This window comes from Hylobates moloch, unplaced genomic scaffold, assembly GCF_009828535.3.
Source record: "Hylobates moloch isolate HMO894 unplaced genomic scaffold, HMol_V3 SCAFFOLD_5, whole genome shotgun sequence".
Classification (NCBI taxonomy): domain Eukaryota; kingdom Metazoa; phylum Chordata; class Mammalia; order Primates; family Hylobatidae; genus Hylobates; species Hylobates moloch.
Genome location: NW_026652280.1, coordinates 156,135,185 through 156,154,985, shown reverse-complemented (window position 1 = coordinate 156,154,985; position 19,801 = coordinate 156,135,185). Strand labels below are relative to the sequence as shown.

General features: G+C 36.5%; 1 protein-coding gene across 5 annotated transcripts in view; it reads left to right on the top strand.

Annotated features, from left to right (window-relative positions):
• The window catches only part of LOC116469908 (leucine-rich repeat-containing protein 7-like), a 323,159-nt gene that overhangs the window by 194,567 nt on the left and 108,791 nt on the right, over positions 1-19,801 (top strand). For all 5 annotated transcript variants that reach the window (XM_058439675.1, XM_032155628.2, XM_032155630.2 and 2 more), the window contains exon 3: positions 711-913. In XM_058439675.1, the coding sequence (XP_058295658.1) occupies positions 711-913 (203 nt within the window). The remainder of the gene's footprint in view (positions 1-710; positions 914-19,801) is intronic.

The window sequence follows — 19,801 nt, the reverse complement described above, 5'->3', positions numbered from 1 at the left end:
AGGAGCGTCACAGGAATTTCTACCATAATTACAAGTTGTTTTATCTCATATTACAAGGTTCATAAAGATAGATCCCCATTTGGAAGTGAATAACCAGTCCAATTATAATCTGTAGTTCCAATGGAATAAAAACTCCATGAAAACAGGGTCTTTGTTCAATGCATCGCTGTCTCCACTAGAGCAGTGCCTGAAACAGCTGTTATTCAGTAAATATCTATTCACTGATGAAATCTGTGGGCTAAAAAGAGTACATCATAAACTTTGGGATTGAAACATGAGTATTTTTACAGAAATGGGAGAAATGTTTTTTTCCACAAATTCTGGATGTTTCTGTTCTGCACTGTAATTTGTGTAAAAATAGAAAACATAGCTCCATGTTTCAAGTGAGGAGGTAAGCATCATAGTAGCCTAGAACTGAAACAGGATTGCATCCTAATTCGATTCTGCCATTCCAAAGCTGTGTGATGATGGGAAATCTCTTACACTTTTTGAGCCCATTTTCGAATTTGCTAGATGAGAATAAAACCTATTTCACATACCTCGCAGGACTGTTTAAGGATTTAATGATACAATGCATGTGTGTGTCCTACTTTAGAGTATTCTAGACTATATACCAAAATTAAATTTCTAAGCTTTAAATATTACAAGAATGCCTTCCAAGGGCACTGGATAAGCTGTTTTGTTTTTGTTTTGTTTCTGCGTTTCTCTAGTGCAGTGCCTGGAGATGACCACCAAACGGAAAATCATCGGCCGTCTGGTGCCATGCCGATGTTTCCGAGGTGAAGAAGAAATCATCTCCGTTTTAGATTACTCCCACTGCAGTCTTCAGCAGGTGCCAAAGGAGGTCTTTAACTTCGAACGAACATTAGAGGAGCTTTATCTAGATGCCAATCAAATTGAAGAACTACCCAAGGTAACTTTTGGCAACCTAAAATATACAACGTAAATGAGTATTTCATAACTTTCAAAGACTTTATTATAATGATAATGTGAACTATGGGCTCCTATCTAGGTAACTGACAAGTCATTGAAATTGATGTAACTTCCCCCAATATTCTCATTACCTTTTAATATTACTCCATTTATGATTTCACAGGCCTCTATTAATAACAAATTGAGCTCTATGGAAACCACCATTTGATGGATTATGCCTCATTATCTTCATTTAAAATGACCTCTATAAAAATATAGAGTAGAGGGTTGAGATCAATAGTTTATGTTTAGAAAGAAAGGAAAAGTATGACACTACTCCAGAACTGAAAATTTGTATGTTGTATATTAAGGTGACATTATATTACAACCTTGAATTATATGCTCTAAGTCTAAGAAATGCTTTTACACACATTAATACTATTATGCAAAACATGTTTTTGTACCTGTATGTAAAATATTTGATTATTACAAGTAGCACTGGATGTATGTGGCATATAACTAGTAAAAGGTTTACTGGGAATTTGAAACTATCAAACTTTGTGCACATGCACACACACACCCACACACGTGCACACCTGCACAGACACACTGCCATTATGGCATTGTGCCATGCAAAGAAAACCAGGTCTCCTGTGACCTTATTCCTTGTTGCAAAAAAGACTGGATGATAAGAGATTAGCTAAAGCAGACCAAGACCACACAGCAGAGTTCAAAATCTAAATCAAGGGATCCTAACAGTCACCTAAGTAAGTAACGCAGATTATGTAGTTAGCATGGTATTTACCTGTGAAGTATTTATACGGCTGAGAAGGGAAAAAAAGTCATGAACTCAATTTCTGTTGCTTATGCTAAAAAGTAAAAGTGTATATTAAATATCCAGTAATCAGAAAAAGAATCTTCCACAATAAAAACTTGAAATTAATTATCAGAGTCTGATATTTCAATATGCTGATCAAAATAAATTATGAATAATTATTTTTATTTAGAGTTATAAATTATCACTTGCCAGCCTTTTGGCTAAGATCAAATGTAGAATTATAAATTATGCTGTTTAGGAGATACACCTAATGCTAAATGAGGAGTTAATGGGTGCAGGAAATCAACATGGCACATGGATACATATGTAACAAACCTGCACATTGTGCACATGTACCCTAAAACCCTAAAGTATAATTAAAAAAATAAAAATAAAAAATAAATTATGCTGTTTACATAACACTTCAAAGTTAAGAACTTTTTAACATGTACTTCAAAAACAATATACTTCATTTTTGACGACCTGTGTATTGTGTCGTCTGGGATACTTCCTTAGATGACACTATACACAGGTATAGTGTATTTTTTAGGGGTAGGTCAGGCCTATAAAAAATATTATTGACTACGTGGATTCACACTAGGATTGCACGTCAACTAAAGCCTGGACTGAAATGGACTGTCTGTTGTACCGGATGAGGAACTACTTGAGGGCAAAGATGGCGCCGTATTCATCTCTGTTTCCCGGTACATGGGCAGGCATGATGAATTTCACATAATAGATACTGAGTCTCTGTTGTCCCTGACTGATAGAACAATGCAGAGAACTTTATATGCCACAGGACTTGATTAGCAAAAGTATATAAGGTTGAATAAGTCATAAATGTGGTAACCCATTCTAATTTAGGAAAATAGACACGGGGGGTGGCGGGTTTCTAGGTCAGGCCAATCTAGGATTGCCAGAAAAAAATAGAGGACACTCAGTTATATTTTACTTTTAAATTCAGAAACAGACAACATTTTTGTAAAATTATGTCCCAAATTTTGTATGGGATACATTTACACTAAATTTTTTTTTTATTTACATGATGTTCAAATTTAACTTATCCTGTACTTTTATTGGCTAAATCTAGCAACCCTAAGCCAATCTGGTCATTTTAAATCTTTTTCCATTTCTATGCAACAAATTTTGTAAGATAGGTAGTAAAAACATGAGTAATTTATCAAGTAAGTATTTATTTAATATCCACTCTACTACACAGTACTTGAAGTTTTAGGGGGGTTACAAGAGAAATAAATCTCAATCTCTGCCCTTCCAGATCTGACAACCTAATTACAGAGAAAAACTGAAGCATTAGAGGCAAGTGCTCAGTGATGTATAATCGGAGCTAAAGAGCCAAGTACCACTGTAGAGTGTATGTATAGAGAAGAGCTCCATTTTTGGAGAAGTAAAGGAAGAGCTTGACCAAAAATCACAGATGGAAAATTTAAGATGCATCAAGAGTTGAAGGGAGCAGAGTTGTGAAGGGTCTGGAACTGCAGGTGCATGGATGTGGATGCAGACAATATGTAGGGAGACTGGGGGAGGACTCAGGTTATGAAAGTTCTTGAAAGTCACATAGTATTGTTTGGCTTAACGCATTGATAAGATAATTCCATTGAAAAGTCTTATACATCAAGGAACTCACTAGGATCCTAAGTGGGCTTGGAAGAGAAATTTTAAGATATTTTGTCTGTTTGGTTAGTTAAAATAATTGACTAACAATAATTAAAATAATTTAAGTACACCAAACACTTAATATATTTTACCAGTGTATTATAGTTAAGGAGAATTTATTATCCTTTATCATTGACCTACCTTATACATTTCAAAGAAGTTTTACATAATCTTTTAAGGTTTCTGTGAGTTTCAAGGTTGAATTTTTTACTTTCATAAAACAGCCGTGTAAGCTAGTTTCCCTTAAAGTATCTGATATATTGAAATATGATCTAATGATCTGATATTGAGGTATGATCCAAACAGTACATAGATGTATTTGTGCATTATTGGAAAAAAATAGGAAATACAAAAATGAAAGGAATAATGTATCAGAGTGCATTATATGTGTTTCACGTAACAGAAAACCCAATACAAACTGACTTTACAAAGAAATAGGTTTGATTGGCTCTCGTAAGTGGAAGATGCATCTCAGGGCAGTAATCAGAAGCGATGTGTTTCTATCCACCTTGGCAGGAACAAATTTATTCTGAAGCTGACTTTTCTCATGGTAGCAGAATGGCTGCAGGAGTTCTAGAGTTCACCTCCACAGCATCCAAAAACAGAAATATCTGACTCCTTAAAACTCTTTCTGAGAGGGACACAAAATGTCTCCCCTGAAGTTCTTCAACTAATTTGTCTGCAGATCTCATTGGCATTAATTGTGTCACATGTTTACTGCTGATGTAATTCCTTTGCCATCTGAGTACAGAATAAGCTACTATAAGAAAAGTGGGATTACTGTAATTGGGCTAAATAATAACGGGTCACCTCTGTAGAGTTCTGGCTGCTGGTAGCAGTACAAGGGGAAGGGGTGGAAAGGGTAAAACAGCTCTTGCAGAGATAACCATAATGTGCACTCTAAAGAAACTGCTATAAAATAATTATTTCAAGAGGAAAAATGGCTCAAAATCAAAAACTATGTATAAAGTTTTTAATGGCCTATAGGCAGAGCATTGAGCTCTTTAAGGATTTAAATCTTTTTTTTTTTTTTTTCTTTCTTGAGACGGAGTCTCGCTCTGTCGCCCAGGCTGGAGTGCAGTGGCACGATCTCGGCTCACTGCAAGCTCCGCCTCCCGGGTTCACGCCATTCTCCTGCCTCAGCCTCTCCGAGTAGCTGGGACTACAGGCGCCCGCCACCACGCCCGGCTAATTTTTTTTGTATTTTTAGTAGAGACGGGGTTTCACCGTGGTCTCGATCTCCTGACCTCGTGATCCGCCCACCTCGGCCTCCCAAAGTGCTGGGATTACAAGCGTGAGCCACCGCGCCCGGCCAAGGATTTAAATCTTTAAAGTTAGATTAAATAAAAATTATTTTTGTCTGCCATTTTATTTTATGGTTTTCTTTGAGTTGTTGTTCAGATTTGTTGAATAATAAGATAGCCATTTTTATTCTTGATATTACATCAAGTAAGAATTATCTTTTATATATGTATTTATTCTTTGCTTTCTGATATTGTACACAGAGAATATTATAATTGGTCATGAATCTCCACTATAGGATGTTATATAATACAACAGGTAGAGAACAAAAAGTCAAGGTAAAAGGCATTAAGGAAGATATATCAAGAGTGTGTCAGAAAAGATACAATAATAGATATGAAAGAACAGGAAGTATTTTGATTAGGAATAGTTCAATCTGTGTGTCTTAATTTTCTGTAGTGAAAGGTAAAAATACAAAATGACATGCCTTTCACACAATGATAGAAATCCACGCAGCTTATAATTTAGTACCGTTCTGCTTGTTATTTTGAATTAGGAACTTAAAATTATAGACAGAGTAATAGACCATAACAGGTGCATATTATATATGAAGTAGTGTGGGATGGCAAATTTGCAAAAAAAGCAATAAAGAGGAAAATCTGCCAAAAAAACTTCTTGAAACTGAAGAACTTTAAAAAAGAGATTATAATTAATTTTGGAAAACCCAACATATGACTAAAATTGAAAGACCTGGAGAGTGAATTTGGTAGATGAAATCAATTTAACCACATGTAAAAGAAATGAGACTAAATTTTAAGCACCATGCTTTCAACATTTTCTTGGCTTAAAAGTTTACAACCCACTCCAAAAATATTTTAGAGATCAAGAACCAGAGCTTTTGACCCAGACAAATCTGGAATTATATCCTAGCATTGGTATTTGGTTAGAAAAGTATTTTTCCTGGAAACCTGTTTCTTCATTAGTAAAACTGGGGAAGTAACAACACTGTCTTCTGTGGGTGGGTAAGTGGATAGATGATAGATAGATAGATAGATAGATAGATAGATAGATAGATAGATAGATGATAGATAGATAGATAACTGGGCAAGATGATGTCAGTGGAATACCTGGAATAGAAAAATATTCAATAACTGGTATTTATTATTCTATCACAGCTGAAATAAGATTTCCATGTTAATTTACCCTGAATCAAACAAAAGTAAGATTATGTAACATCTCAGGATAGTTCTAGCGTTGACTGTTCGACAAAAAATATTGTGGCATGACATTCTCTTTATCTGAAATCTTCAAAGACCTCTTCTAGGAAAACATTCCCTGGTCCATAAAACGTGATAGGGTTCTGACCCTACACAGTTACATCAACACATTTGTGATAATACCACTACTTCCCCAGAGAATTTTCTTGACTCACACAATAACAATATTCCATTATTTTTATTAGAAGCAACCCTGGAGATTATTTAATTTAGTCCTCAATTTTTACTGATAAGTAAATCCAAAGGGAAAAGTTAATTGACTTTCCTTAGGCCACATGGCATGTTAGAGTCCTATCCAAAATTATTACCAAAGACTACGTATTAGGAAAGGAGAGGTTATGCTGCAGTAAAAACAAATCAGAATCTCAGTGGATAACCGAACAGAAATTTTGCTTTTTGTCCATTAGTGCTGGCAGGGACCACTGCTCTTCGCAAGCCCATCCTAACATGTAGTTCAACTTTCCACCCAATGCAGAATCGTATGCTTATTATTTCTCTTGCAATGGTCACCCAAGCTCTTTGTGAACATTTTTAGCAATGGAAAAAAATCACTAATTTAAAGGATAGACCATTATATTACTGGAAAGTTCTAATTTTTAGAAAACTCTGTAATATGTTAATGATGTTTCCCTATTTCCATCCATCTATCTGTCCATTCAGCACTTGGCTATGAGCTCAGGGTGATACAGATTATTAAGGGATGACTTCACTGAACAAGAAACTATGCATCCATCATCACTGTCTTGATCCTTCAAGTATTTTTAAAAACTCATGTACTTTGCTTAAGGGTTCTCTTTTCTAAGACAAGTTTCCAACTTCTCTTGACTATTTTTCAGACATGCTATCTAGACTCCTAACCATCATAGTTACTTTCTTCTGCACAGATAGCAGTTGTTAGCCTGGTTTTAGATATTGCATTATCAAATAAAAATATTTATTCAAGTGAAAGTACCCCAAAAAGCAATAAACAAAATGTAATCAAACTCAGGAGAGGAGTCATAGTTGGAGACAGATATTTAAGAGTCATCCTTTCAAGAAGTGAGTTAAAATCAACAGACAAAAGAAAAAAAAAAAAGTCCTTAGAAAGGAAAAAGACAATTACAGAGAAAAAAATATTAAACTTTAAAAAGTGAAATGATAGTATAAACTCACTGCTGGAACTTGACCAGAACTTATTTGTGTTTCCCCCAGCAGTCATGACAACTTTGCATAGAGAGGCAAAATTGGGAAATTTTATTATGCTCATGAAGCCAAAAAATCTCTCCATGGGTGAGAGGAGTGCAACATCCCAACTGATTTTGATCTAGGTTTCTATAACTTATAAAACCTATTTGCTCTAATGAACAGAAGACAAAGAGGGCAATTTACTGTGTAGCACTTTCAAAGCTAATTCTAGATAGTTTCAATCCGCTAAGACATTTGAGATTTAAGGTCTTGCTCATTTCACTTATAGAGATCACAGATTAACTGTTGTGTCTGAAGGGTGAAGTTCTTGCTTCCTATCAGAGTGCCATAAAACACTCAGAGTGGATACAACATCAGTGAGATGTCGAAAAGTTATACAGATATTTTAAAGTAATTAGCAGGAAAACCAAGCTACGTGTTCTTAAAACTCATTTCCTGGAGGCATGTTGATGGTGTCTTCATTTGATGCTGCTTTTACCTCAGCATGACGCAGATCAGTTGATCCCAGGCTTCTGGATTGAAAAATCCAGCAAACTGTGGGAACTGACATTCTCTTTCTTTTGCTAAGTAAACATTTTTAAAACACTCATATATGACTTTTATTATTTAATTGTAAATGCTTTCACACCCAAATGTAGAAAACGATCATAAGCATGAAACAAATGGCATCCTTCTACAAGAAAAAACAGGCAATAAACTTACACTGTCTTTTTTCTTAAAAGTTTCGTTGAGATGTAATTTACATTCCATCAAATTCATTTTTACAAATTCAGTTGTTATTTTCACAGAATTGCACAGCCGTCATCACTGTCTAATTCTAGAACATTTTCACCACCCTTTGAGAAACCGCCCATATCTATTAGCAGTCACTCCATGTTCCCTGCTTCTGCTCGCCCCTGGCAACTTATTTCTCCATCAATTTGCCGATTTCAGAAATTTCATATAAACGGAATTACATAGCATGGGTCCTTTTGTGACTGTCTTTTCACTGAGCACCATGTTTTCAGGGTTCATCCATGCTGTAGCATGTGTCAGTACTTCATTCCTTTTTATTGACAATAATGTTCCTTTGTATGAATATACCGTATGTCATTTTTTTAAAAAATAGAATGACACTTTTATAAATGCAGAAATTTTGTTATAAAATGTTATTTTTCTATAACACATATGTGTAACTATTTTCTTAATACAAATCCATCAGTTTGGGGCTTTATGTCTTTAGTATACATAAAATTGAATTCCAATACCCAACTTCCTCCAGTATTTAGAGCTTTGTTTTTTGATTTTATTTATTTATTTTTTAAGAGACAAGAGTCTAACTCTGTCGCACAGTCTGGCATGCAGTGGCACAGTCATAGCTTACTGCACCCTCGAACTCCTGGGCTCAAGTGATCCTCCCTCCTCAGCCTCCTGAGTATCTGGGTCGGCCTCCCAAAGTGCTGGATTTACAGACATGAGCCACCACGCCTGGCCAATCCAGTATTTTGTTTTAATTAGGCACTGGTCGAAATTCAATTTCATAAAAGTATGCAGTGAAAATGAAGGTAAATTTTTAACAATATTACACTCAATATAGAATATTGTCAGTAAGCTGTGAGGTGCCAGAAAGAAACAGCCTCCATATATCTACAGTTGCTTGCCCTAGGTGAGGGGAAAAAAGCAGACATTAAGAAGCCAGGTCCAAGTGAGGGCTGCAGGAAGACAGCTGTATGGTGCTCACTACTCCATGCCGGCCACTCATGCTGGGCTTTGTAGCTGAAACACCGATCATTCAATATAACGCAGTCAGGGATTTATCACAAAGGTATGTTTTAGGCTGGTGAAAATTTTATCATGGGCTAGCTTCAGTCACTGGCCCATGAAATAGCAGAAATCCTCCCCAACTCTTTAGAAAATAAATGAACAACAAAAATGCATCTGAGTCATGCCAGCTAGAGCTCCATGTTCACGAATGGCAAATGGGCTCCGACAATTGTGCTGGAGCAGTTTGACCACATAAATGCCAAGCAGGTTTCTCCTCGGAGACTTTCCCCTTGGTTTTTCCACTGCCAGGCTTGCTCTGCCCCATGGCTTGCTCCTTTGCTTCCTTCAGATCTCCGCTCAAACATCACTGGAGAAGCTTTTCCCCGTTATCTCATACAAAATAACAACACCCACTGTCACCACCACTTATTCAGCCTGGACAAAATTTTAAGCCTCATTGTGTCTCTAAGAGATATTTCATACAACTTGATTGTGTTAACCAGTATTAAGATACTGCCTAACTACTTTATCATGGCCATAAAACATCACCGTAAAGATCACCCTCTGATATGCTGTCTGTTATTTTACAAGGAATGGGAGCTTTGACAGTGGCCATAGGTGAGGAAGGAAGGGGAAAGTAGGAGCATATCTGCATATGCATAAAACACAGAAAATATAACTCTCTTGTAGCAGTTTTTATATTTTTGATGCTGATCCTGGGAGTTGGGATGACATGGGATAGTTTATGTGATTCCTCCATAAGACAGGACCTAATACAACACACTCTTTGCATTTTTCCTTCCTCCCAAACTCTTAGTACTTTTATCCATATAAATTAGAGCTGTCACATAATGTTTGCTCAAGTAAAGGAATGTGCTGTTTGAGTCTAAGAGCAGTCAAAGGTCAGATGTCATGGAACGTGCTTTTATGTTTGGGGATGTGGGATGGAATAGGTTTTCTAAAATTCTTTCCAAACAATATTTTGTGATTCACTAGTATAAGCTTCTTTTTAAATAGACAAAAACAACCAACAATAGAAGGAAGCATTCTGACAAATGGCGTAGTAACTATAGTTACCAGTTATTATCACAGATGTACTGCAGTACAATGTAAAGAATTCCAGTAAGAGAGGACCTAGGTTTAACACAAGTTGTGCCACTAATTAGTCATGTGACTTCAGACATACTGTTTCACTCCTTTGAGCCTTAGCATCTTCATTTGCAGTAGCTGCTCATCTAGATTTGTTCTTGCCCATCTCCTGCAATTGATGATCAAATAATATAAAGTATGTGAAAGTAATTTAAAAACAGCAAAGTAATCTACAGGGTGAGCATCCCTAATCTGAAAATCTGAAATCTGAAATGCTCCAAAATCTGAAACTTTTTGAGCACAGACATAATATTACAATCAGAAAATTTCACAGCTGATCTCATATGACAGGTCACAGTCAAAACTTAGTTTCATGCACAAAAATTATTTTAAAATATTGTATAAAATTACCTTCAGGTTATGTGTATAAAGTGTATATGAAGATAAATGAATTTTGTGTTTAGACTCTGGTCCCATCCCCAAGATATCTCAGTATGTATATGCAAGTATTCCAAAATCTGAAGAAAAGAAATTGAAATCCAAAACACTCTGGTTCCAAGTATAAGGGATATTTAACATGTATAACTGTTGAGTTAAGAGAAATGGCTTATTTAAATAAGAAACAAGAGTTGTTTAATGAAGTTGTTTGGCATATTTAAAATAAAGACAAATATAACACTGAAATAACAGAAAGCTCTTTTAGTTGCTTAACCAATGGCTATAGATTACTATTTAATGTGGATTTACAGTTGTGTCAGTTAGTTTTCTTTATTGTAGGCCAGAAAACCCAACTGGCCATTTTAGGTAAAGATGAACACTTACTGGAAATATATCCAGGCTCATAGAATTAATAGGAGCCTGATGAACTTTACATGGAAAAAGGACAGGAACCAAGAGAGTTCTAGACTGCTGCTCAGAATTCACAGAACAGTGATGGTCTGGGTCACACAATGCTGGTCTTCTGAGGATGGCAATTTACAAAGACCCCCATGTAACCGTGACAGTTGTTCAAGATTCAAATTCCTGCTGCCTCCACAATGTACAATGAGGGATGTCATTAAAAAGAAGATCAAGGTTCTAATGGAATAAGGGGAAATGGGTGTCTGACAAGCAAAATAAACAAAAACAAAGCATCCTCTAATATTCTGCATATTATATGCTTTCAATTGATGCTTCTTTTCATTCACTGATATTTTTAACTTAAGATGTATTAGTTCAAGGCCATGTTTTTCTTAAAACTTTAAGTAAAATTATTTGAAAACAAGGACACTTATTTTGTGTGAGATCTAATGAGATCAAAGGAGAAAGATCTTAGGGTGACAAATTTTGAAATGCCATTTCATGGTTGTGATTGTAGTTTATCAAAACTTGAATGATCATTGATTATTTTATTTTTTCCCCCTACTTAAAAAGGAATATTTTGAAATGAAAAAACTACTTCTATCACTATAATTGCTGCTTAAACAATTGTCATGATTGAGAATATGAAATGTGTTGCTCGAGATTTAACACAGCCTAAACTTGCAAATGTAGAATAAAAAAATTGCCACTCGTTTAATAAAGTTGCCCCGTTTTAAAATTTCATGTGAACACTAATTCCCTTAAGGGTTTGTCTTTCATAAACAAGGAATGTTCTGTAGCCTTGGCATAAGTAGCCCCACATATATCTATGGAGGGCTCTCCTTAGATCCTGGGTTTGAATAAAGGTTTAAAAAATGACCTTTTAAAATGTCTCACTTTCTCACCAGTGATTTTGTGCATGATTCTATCCTCCAGTAGAAGACTTAGATTCACCTGACCTAAGTCATGTATCCACTCTTTGATTAATGTTTCCAGAAATACGAGAACCTATAACTAACAAGGTTGCATGATTTTGTCCCCCAGTGCCAAATGTATACAATTTTTCTGAATATATAAAACTACATCCAGGACAAAACTATCTCATATATATGCATATGTGATACATAAATGATCAAAATTTGACTCTGTTTAATCTCTTTCCTAAAGCATCTTTTTTTCATATATGTTCTTTAATTGCAATTATTTTGGCATTTAAATGAATGCCATTATTTCTTTCAATAAATAAACAATGTAGATTAACTCTCTAAAGCCCTAAGGAAGAGAGAGACGAAGGACATGAAGATTAGCAAAAACATAGTTCGAATGTGGAAAATTCTGCTTACTCAGATTTTTGTTTCTGCTTAAAATGTTTTATTATTTAAAAATTTATAATATCAGCAACTCTTAATTATGTGAGTCAATGAGAAACTGACATCTGTAGTATCCCAGTCATTTTTTGAGCAGTTTTATAATCTTCTACAAGTTTATAATGAGTAAGATGACTTACTCATGCCATCATTTATTTCTAACCTTTACCCAAATATCAAATCTCATTAAAATCTGATTCAACAACAAATTTGCTGATTTTTCCTGCCAATTTTTGATAAATGATACAAAAAACTCAAGATTTTAGGTAAAATATATCAATTAATTTGTTTGTTCATTCAGCAAGCATTTCTTGATTACCAACTATGTGCAAGCATTGTTCTAGGTGCCAGAGATATATTATTGAGGAAGATCAACAAGTTTCTATTCTCACAAAATCTACCTTGCTCCAAAAGGAGCATGTAAATCAACAAACAATTTAAAACGAAAGTGTTAGGTGATGGCAAACGCCATTAAGAAAATAAAGCAGGGGGCCAGGCGTGGTGGCTCACACCTGCAATCCCAGCACTTTGGGAGGCCGAGGATGGTGGATCACCTGAGGTCAAGAGTTCAAGACCAGCCTGGCCAACATGACGAAACCCCATCTCTCCTAAAAATACAAAACATTAGCCAGGCATGATGGCGGCGCCTGTAATGCCAGCTACTCAGGACGCTGAGGCAGGAGAATCGCTTGAACCCGGGAGGTGGAGGCTGCAGTGAGGTGAAATTGTGCCACTGCATTCCAGCCTGGGCAACAAGAGTGAAACTCTGTCTCTAAATAGATAAATAAGAAAAAAGAAAGAAAAAGAAAATAAAATAAAGGAGGGGAATTGCTGAGAGGGTACTTGAGATGGAAAGTGCAGTAAATGCCTAAAAAAGGATCTTTTGTGTTGAGTTCGGAATGACAGCGAGGGGTCAACCGTGCAAGATCATGCAAGCTCAGAGAAAGAACATTCTAGGCAAAGGGGACACTCTAAGGAGTGTGGCATATTTACAGGACAGGAAGAAGGAGGGTGTGTAAAGAATGAAGGGAAAAGTGGTACAAGGCGCCACAGGAGAGGCAGATGGGAGAGGTTGCAGGAGAAAGACTGGGGCTAAATCATACATGTTCAAATATGCTAGGAATTGTCTTAAGATTTTTTTCTAAGTGACATGAAGGGACACTGAAGAATTCTGAGAGAAACAATGACATGAAATTACTTTTATTTTAAAAATACCACTCTGGTTGCAGTGGAAATACATTGTAGCATGTCAAGAGCAGAGGCAGAGATTAGAGGCTATTGCAGTTGTTCAGGTGAGAGGTTGGTGGCTTCAACTAGACTGATGATAGTGAAGAAAAGAATTTCAGACTATGTTTGGTAGGCAAAGTTAACAAAATTTGATAATGAAATGGATTTGAGAGATAGGGGATTAGGACCAGAAAGGAAATTTGGAACGAATTGCTTTTGATAGAGGAGGAAAACAAGGAAAGAAGGGATTTTGAGGATATAGGAAGAAAATTTATATTGTCATGAAAACCAAGAAAAGAACAGAAAGTGTTTTAAAAAGAGGGAGTATAAACTGAGAGAGATTGGCTAAGAGGATAGAGGACAGACCATTGTATTTGCTAGTATGGAAGTCGTTGGTGACCGTAGTAAGAGCAGTACAGTGAAAACCTGATTGAAGTCGATTAAAGAGACAATGGTGATATAAACATCTCTACTTAAAATGTTTTGTTGTTAGGGAAAGCAGAAAAATGGGACCAGCTAGAAAAGTGCATGAGGTCAAAGTACATTTTGTTTTAAGATCAGTGACATGAAGGCACATTTGTTCATGAATAGAATTAAATAAGAAGAAAGGGGGAGAAACTAGATGCAGGAAATTGATGGAATAATTATAGGAGCAAAGTCCTGAAGGCAAAAGGATAGGAGATCCTCAGAATGCATAAAGGGGAGGAATAGATGTACTTCATTCATTGTAATGAAAGAGAAAGAAGAAAATATGGGTGCAGATGATGATGGTTGGGAGGACTTGAGGGACATGATGGACACTGAAGTTTGGTTCAAACCATAGAGGTTCCAGTATGTGAAAGAAATGCCGTGAGCTGAAAGGACGGGAAGTGACAAACCGAGAGGGTGAGAGAGTGGGGTACATGAAATTTGGGATTAAAGAGGAATATCACTTATAAGGAATTAAGGGCCTTAAATGTATAAATTAGTTGTATTTTATAAAGTTTCTTCTTAAAGTGGTGGGTAGTTGAAAAACAGATACCAAAGGCAAGTTCTCCTAAAATCTCCTTTATTGGCCTATATACCTGGACCAGAAGAAACCGAAAAGACAAATGAACAGCTAAGAAGGCAGGAAATGCAACAAAAGTTTATTGATCATCTGTTCTGTGCCAAGGACTTCATATGCAATAGCTTTTCTGTCCTCAGAACAACCCTGCCCAATAGGTTTTGTTATCTTCACTAAATTTAAGGGCCTTAAAGCACAATGAAGTTAAAGAATGTACTAAAGGTTATACAACTAGAAAATAGAGCTGGGCATGGTGGCTTGCACTTGTTATCCCTGCTACTGGGGAGGATGAGGCAGGAGGATTGCTTGAGCCCAAGAGTTCAAGACTGTAGCAAGCTATGATCACACCTCTACAGCCTGAGAGACAGAGTGACACCTGATTTTACTGGACTGGCCATCTTGATACTGGGGGAAGGAGCAAAATGGGTCACAGGTGACTCTTAGGTTTCTGCTACAGGATACCTGTGTAGGCAAAAAGAAGGGAGGCATAGAATCCAGGGACCAGGGCCCGGTTCAGAAGAGCAGTAAAGGAATATCTTACAAAGCCAGGTGTTCATCACCTTGAGAGAGCAATCTTCCCATGCTGCAGCCAGCTATACAGGGCATAGGAGTGAACTGGTCTAGAATAAAATGTAGACCTAGCAATTTATCCGATGTGCTTTACGTTTAGAAATATAATTACTTGACATTTGACAAAGCTTTTTGAGCATTTGGAGAAAATTAAGGATAAATGTACAGAAAAAAACAAGCTAAAAAATTAAGCAACTTCAGGAACAAAAAAAGTTTATGATTAGCATATAGGTAGGATGAACAAATCTAGAAATCTAATGTACAGCATGAGGACTATAGGTAGTAAAACTGTACTGTATGAAATTGATGCTTAATGAGTAGATTTTAGCTACTCTCGCCGCAGAAACAAAGAAAAGTGAGGTGATTTATATGTTAATTTGCTTCACTACAGTAGCCTTTTTGCTATCTATGTGTATTCTGTACCATCATGTTACATACTTTAAATGTACATATTATATTTATGTTTAAAAAAACTTTTATGAGTAAAGCAAACACAGGGAACTAATCCACATTATTAATGTCAACATTTACTACTGATTTAACTGAAGATTTGGATGTAAGTATGCTGGGAAGACTAGGAAAAAAACTGATGGTGGCTTTGGTGGTGAGAGATGATATGATTTTTCAAGTGCCATAATATGAAATAAATACACAATCTCTACAGTTGATAGAAAAAGACAAAGAAATACATGCACATCTTTAGAAATGTAGAAGAAAATACAAGAAGTAATAGCTAAAAGAGTTGAAAGCAACTATCTGTGGAAGAGAGATTGTGGGATGTGAAGAAGAGGAAAAAGAACTGAGATATTTTTATTTAAAAAATTTTAAAGAGAAAAAGAGAATTGAGCTAGAAAAGAAAAACACAGGGATTAGTCTTTTGGTAGAGCTGATCAAATCTGACAATATAATAGCACTTCCTTTTGAAAATGATTTATCAATGTGTCTTATAAAAGCCACACTGATAAAAATATATGTCCAGGGCTCAAGTACATTATAAAACATGATTTGAGCAAATTAAATAAGGTAAAAAGTAAAAATGTAATTTCATTAAGGTGTTTCAATTTCTGCTATCTGTTCTTTTCACTGCTTCTTTTAATAGTTGTTACTTGGTTATTGCATGTTTTAATATTATTCATTTCCAGCTTAATCCTTAGTATGTGACTTGACAGTTTGTTATACTCTAGAGAATTAATCCCCTATCAACTCCAAAAGGCTGACTTCACTCTAGAAGTGAGTCCCAACTGCCACATTAGTAGAATGTCCTCTCTGATTTAGAACCACTTTGAGATCCAATTCTTGACCAGGCACTCTTAGAAAGTCAGGCCACTCTTAACTTGTAACAGAAATGTAAGATTACTTCAAAGAGATTATGAAGCTGACCTTGCATAGAACTGACTTCTAGTCATATGTAAAATTCGTGTATGGACATTTGCTTTCAAAAATTAGGAGAGCTATATAAGGCCAGGAGTCAGGTTCTACTATAGCAAATATGTACTGCGTCTTTCTATAATGACAATTAATTAAATGATTTCTAAGAGAGAACCGTAAATATGTTACAGAATCAAATGCAAAATTCACCTGAATTGTGAAGATGAAAAATCATATTTACTGTATTCTGTTGTTAGAGATACAGTGGCAGAAAAGTTTAAGAGACCCTGGGCTAGACTTCAGAGATAATGAGAAGTTCCCCAGATTATGAGAAATGATGGGAAAGAAAAGAAGCAAAGGATATGAATAATGTAAGCTCACCCTTATTGCCTCCTAGCTAGCATTATTTAATTTCAAAGGTCAGCTCCAAAATCCCGACAGAGCCTCTAATTACAGAGACAAAGAGCAGCCCGATGTGAAATGTCTGGGGTAGGGAAAACCACTAAAGTCTTAGAGTTGGGCAGACTTAAGTTTGAACCCCAGCTTGGGGAAGGCTCTCAGCCTCAGTTTCTCTCCTATGTAAACTGGAGAAAATAGCATCTACCTTGAAAGACTGTCTTACTCGCATCTTATTTTTATCATCTACTGACCCTGTGGTAATTCTTCTTCACTGTTACATATTATATAACATAATATATGTGAAGTGTGAGTATGGTGTCTGCAAAACATAACCTTTCAACAAATGACAGTAATTGCTATGAGCTACAATACAGTAAAGAATACAAAAAAGCTGCCCTCTCCCTATAAAATGAGAACTGATAGTTGCACTTTCCAGAAAGGAAGTTATCTTCTATTCCAAATTAACAATGTTATAAAATGAAACAAATCTTTTGCAGATGCTTTTTCTTCCAAAATGTATGTGGAAATTAATTTTTAATAAAATCCTAGAGATATGTATCCCTTCTATGCATAGAGGCAATTTGTTGTTTCTATAACGAACCTGAAACAGCACTAAGAGAGTTAAGACCAGTCAGAGATTAGAGGAAACACCAGTATTCTATCTCTTTCTTTAGAACCATTTTACTGCTTCTCGGTTTCCTGGTAATAATGCAATCTCACTAACTTGCTATTGATTTTTCATTTTGGGGTGTGTGGGGGTGTGTGTGTGGGTGTGCATGTCTGTGTGTGATATTTACTGCTTCTTGCTTTCCTGGTAACAATGCAACCTCGCTACCTTGCTATTGATTTTTCATTTTGGTGTGGGTCTGTGTGGGTGTGTGGGTCTGTGTGGGTGTGTGGGTTTGATATTTATTGCTCAGACAGTTAAGGTTCTGTTTTCTTTAAATTTTAAGTGGATGAATTTGTTTGTTTCCTATTTTTTGAGATTCTTTATGGTGAATTTCCCATGGCCCTCAATGGAGTCTTCCCTGTGTGTGAGTGACGTTAAATAGGATTCAATTTTAGCTTGCTACCAAGAGCCCTAAATAATTAAGAGCTGACTGATAAAAGCTTGTAGTATATGTTTATTCATTAACATTAACGATATTTGCTTCTGTCATCACCAATGGAACACTGCCACCAGCCTACCTACAGAGGAACCCTAACACTTGGGAGGAATGGGGCAGAGCCCGGGCACACAGAGGCAGGGTATGCGGGATGCCAACAGCAGTTGGAACTCCTTTTAGAAGAATGAAATCAGGGATGTCAGAGTGGAGTGTTCTCAGAAGGGAGGGATGACATTGTTAAATGGAATAGGGAGGCCAAGAAAGGCAAGAACTGTATAATCCATTCGACCAGGCAATAAAGTGTCATTTGTATCTTTTACAATGCCTACCTCAGGGGAGCAAAGGGGAAAGCTCCTTGATCTTGCTGTTCTCTCTGGGTTATCACCTTCATGTATTCTCATATTCTCAGTGCCACAGTGAAGACTCACAAATCTACGATGCCAGCTCAGCCCAGTCTCTCAGTCTTCAAACTTGTACATACTTGCCTGTCTTACTTGAATATTCACACTCAACAAGTGTAATTTCCCCCTTGAAACCTATCTCCTGTCCTGTATTTCCTGTTTCACTTGGTGACTATCCATTCAGTTTGGTTACCAAGACAGCCATCATTTACTCTTTCTGTTTGTTCAGCTTCCACATCAAATCAACGGCCAAGATTTTGTTACCTAAATATGTCTTAAATCTATCTCACCTCTCCACCCTATGACCGAAGCCTACGTCAGACCTTCATCTCGCAGCTGACTAATGGAATAGTCTCCTTGTTGTTACCTTAAACCAGCCTTTTCCCCCATTCTATTCCTCACACAGCCAACAGTGACCCATTCCAAATATAAATATGACCAGACTGTAACCTAAGTTAAGGAAGTTACCTGTCTCTTCTCTAACTTCAGGAGAAAAAAACCATGCAGCTTAGCATGGAATGCTGACATGAGGCCTCTAGAGTCTGGCTACAGCCTATTTCTGCAATCTCTTCCTTCTGCTCTCTTAGGAAGTGTTCCTGAAACACAAAGCTTTTCTTGCCTGTAGGTTCATGCTGTTTCCTCTGCCTGGCATGCTACTTTGATTCATCTCAACTGTCAGTTCCTCCCACAGCCTTCATTATTCACTCCCTGGCACATTTGTTCCACTCTCCTCTGTGCCTCCATATTACCATGTATACAATTCCATAGTTGTACTTGCCAAACCTATGGCAATTATTCATTCTCTATATGTTTATTGAATGCTTACTCTGTTCCAGGGAAACAAAGGTGGAGAAGAAAGACACTAATGTGTGTCTGCCTCCCCTACCAGAATACTGAACTATGTCTATTTAATCTTTGTTTCCATGGGAACTAGTGCAGTGTTTAGTCCAAAGCTAGCTTTTCACTAAGTATTTATTGCATAAATACTTACAATTTTGTAACAGTGGGTTATAGAAATGTATATGTAAGAGTATATGCAAACACAGTAGAGAGACAACCAATCCTGCTTTGCTTGGGGGTCAGGGAGGTCCACCTGGCAGAAGTGCATTGCTGAAGACAAGACTAGAGCACAATCTAATTGGGTTTTTAGATTAGAAATGGAACCTTAGAGAACATGGAGCTAGCTCAATAACTTGGCTAAATATGAATGGAGTCAGAATTCAAATCCTGGTCTATCTGATTCCAAAGTTTATAATCCACTTATTAGCACTGCCAGTGGAGAAAATCTCCAGTTATACCATGAGCCATCTTCTCTCTGGTTCACTGACCCGGGCAGAGCTAGTCAGCGAAGTTAGGCCTTTTGTCACTCACAACTGATCAGGGCAAAGAAGGGCAAAAACAAATATACACACACACACACATATATATATATACATTGCACACACACACACAGAGATACATACACAAACCAGCTTACACTAGTATGGAACTTTAGATTAATGCCATTCAAGCTAATTGTTCACATACCACATTGATTAC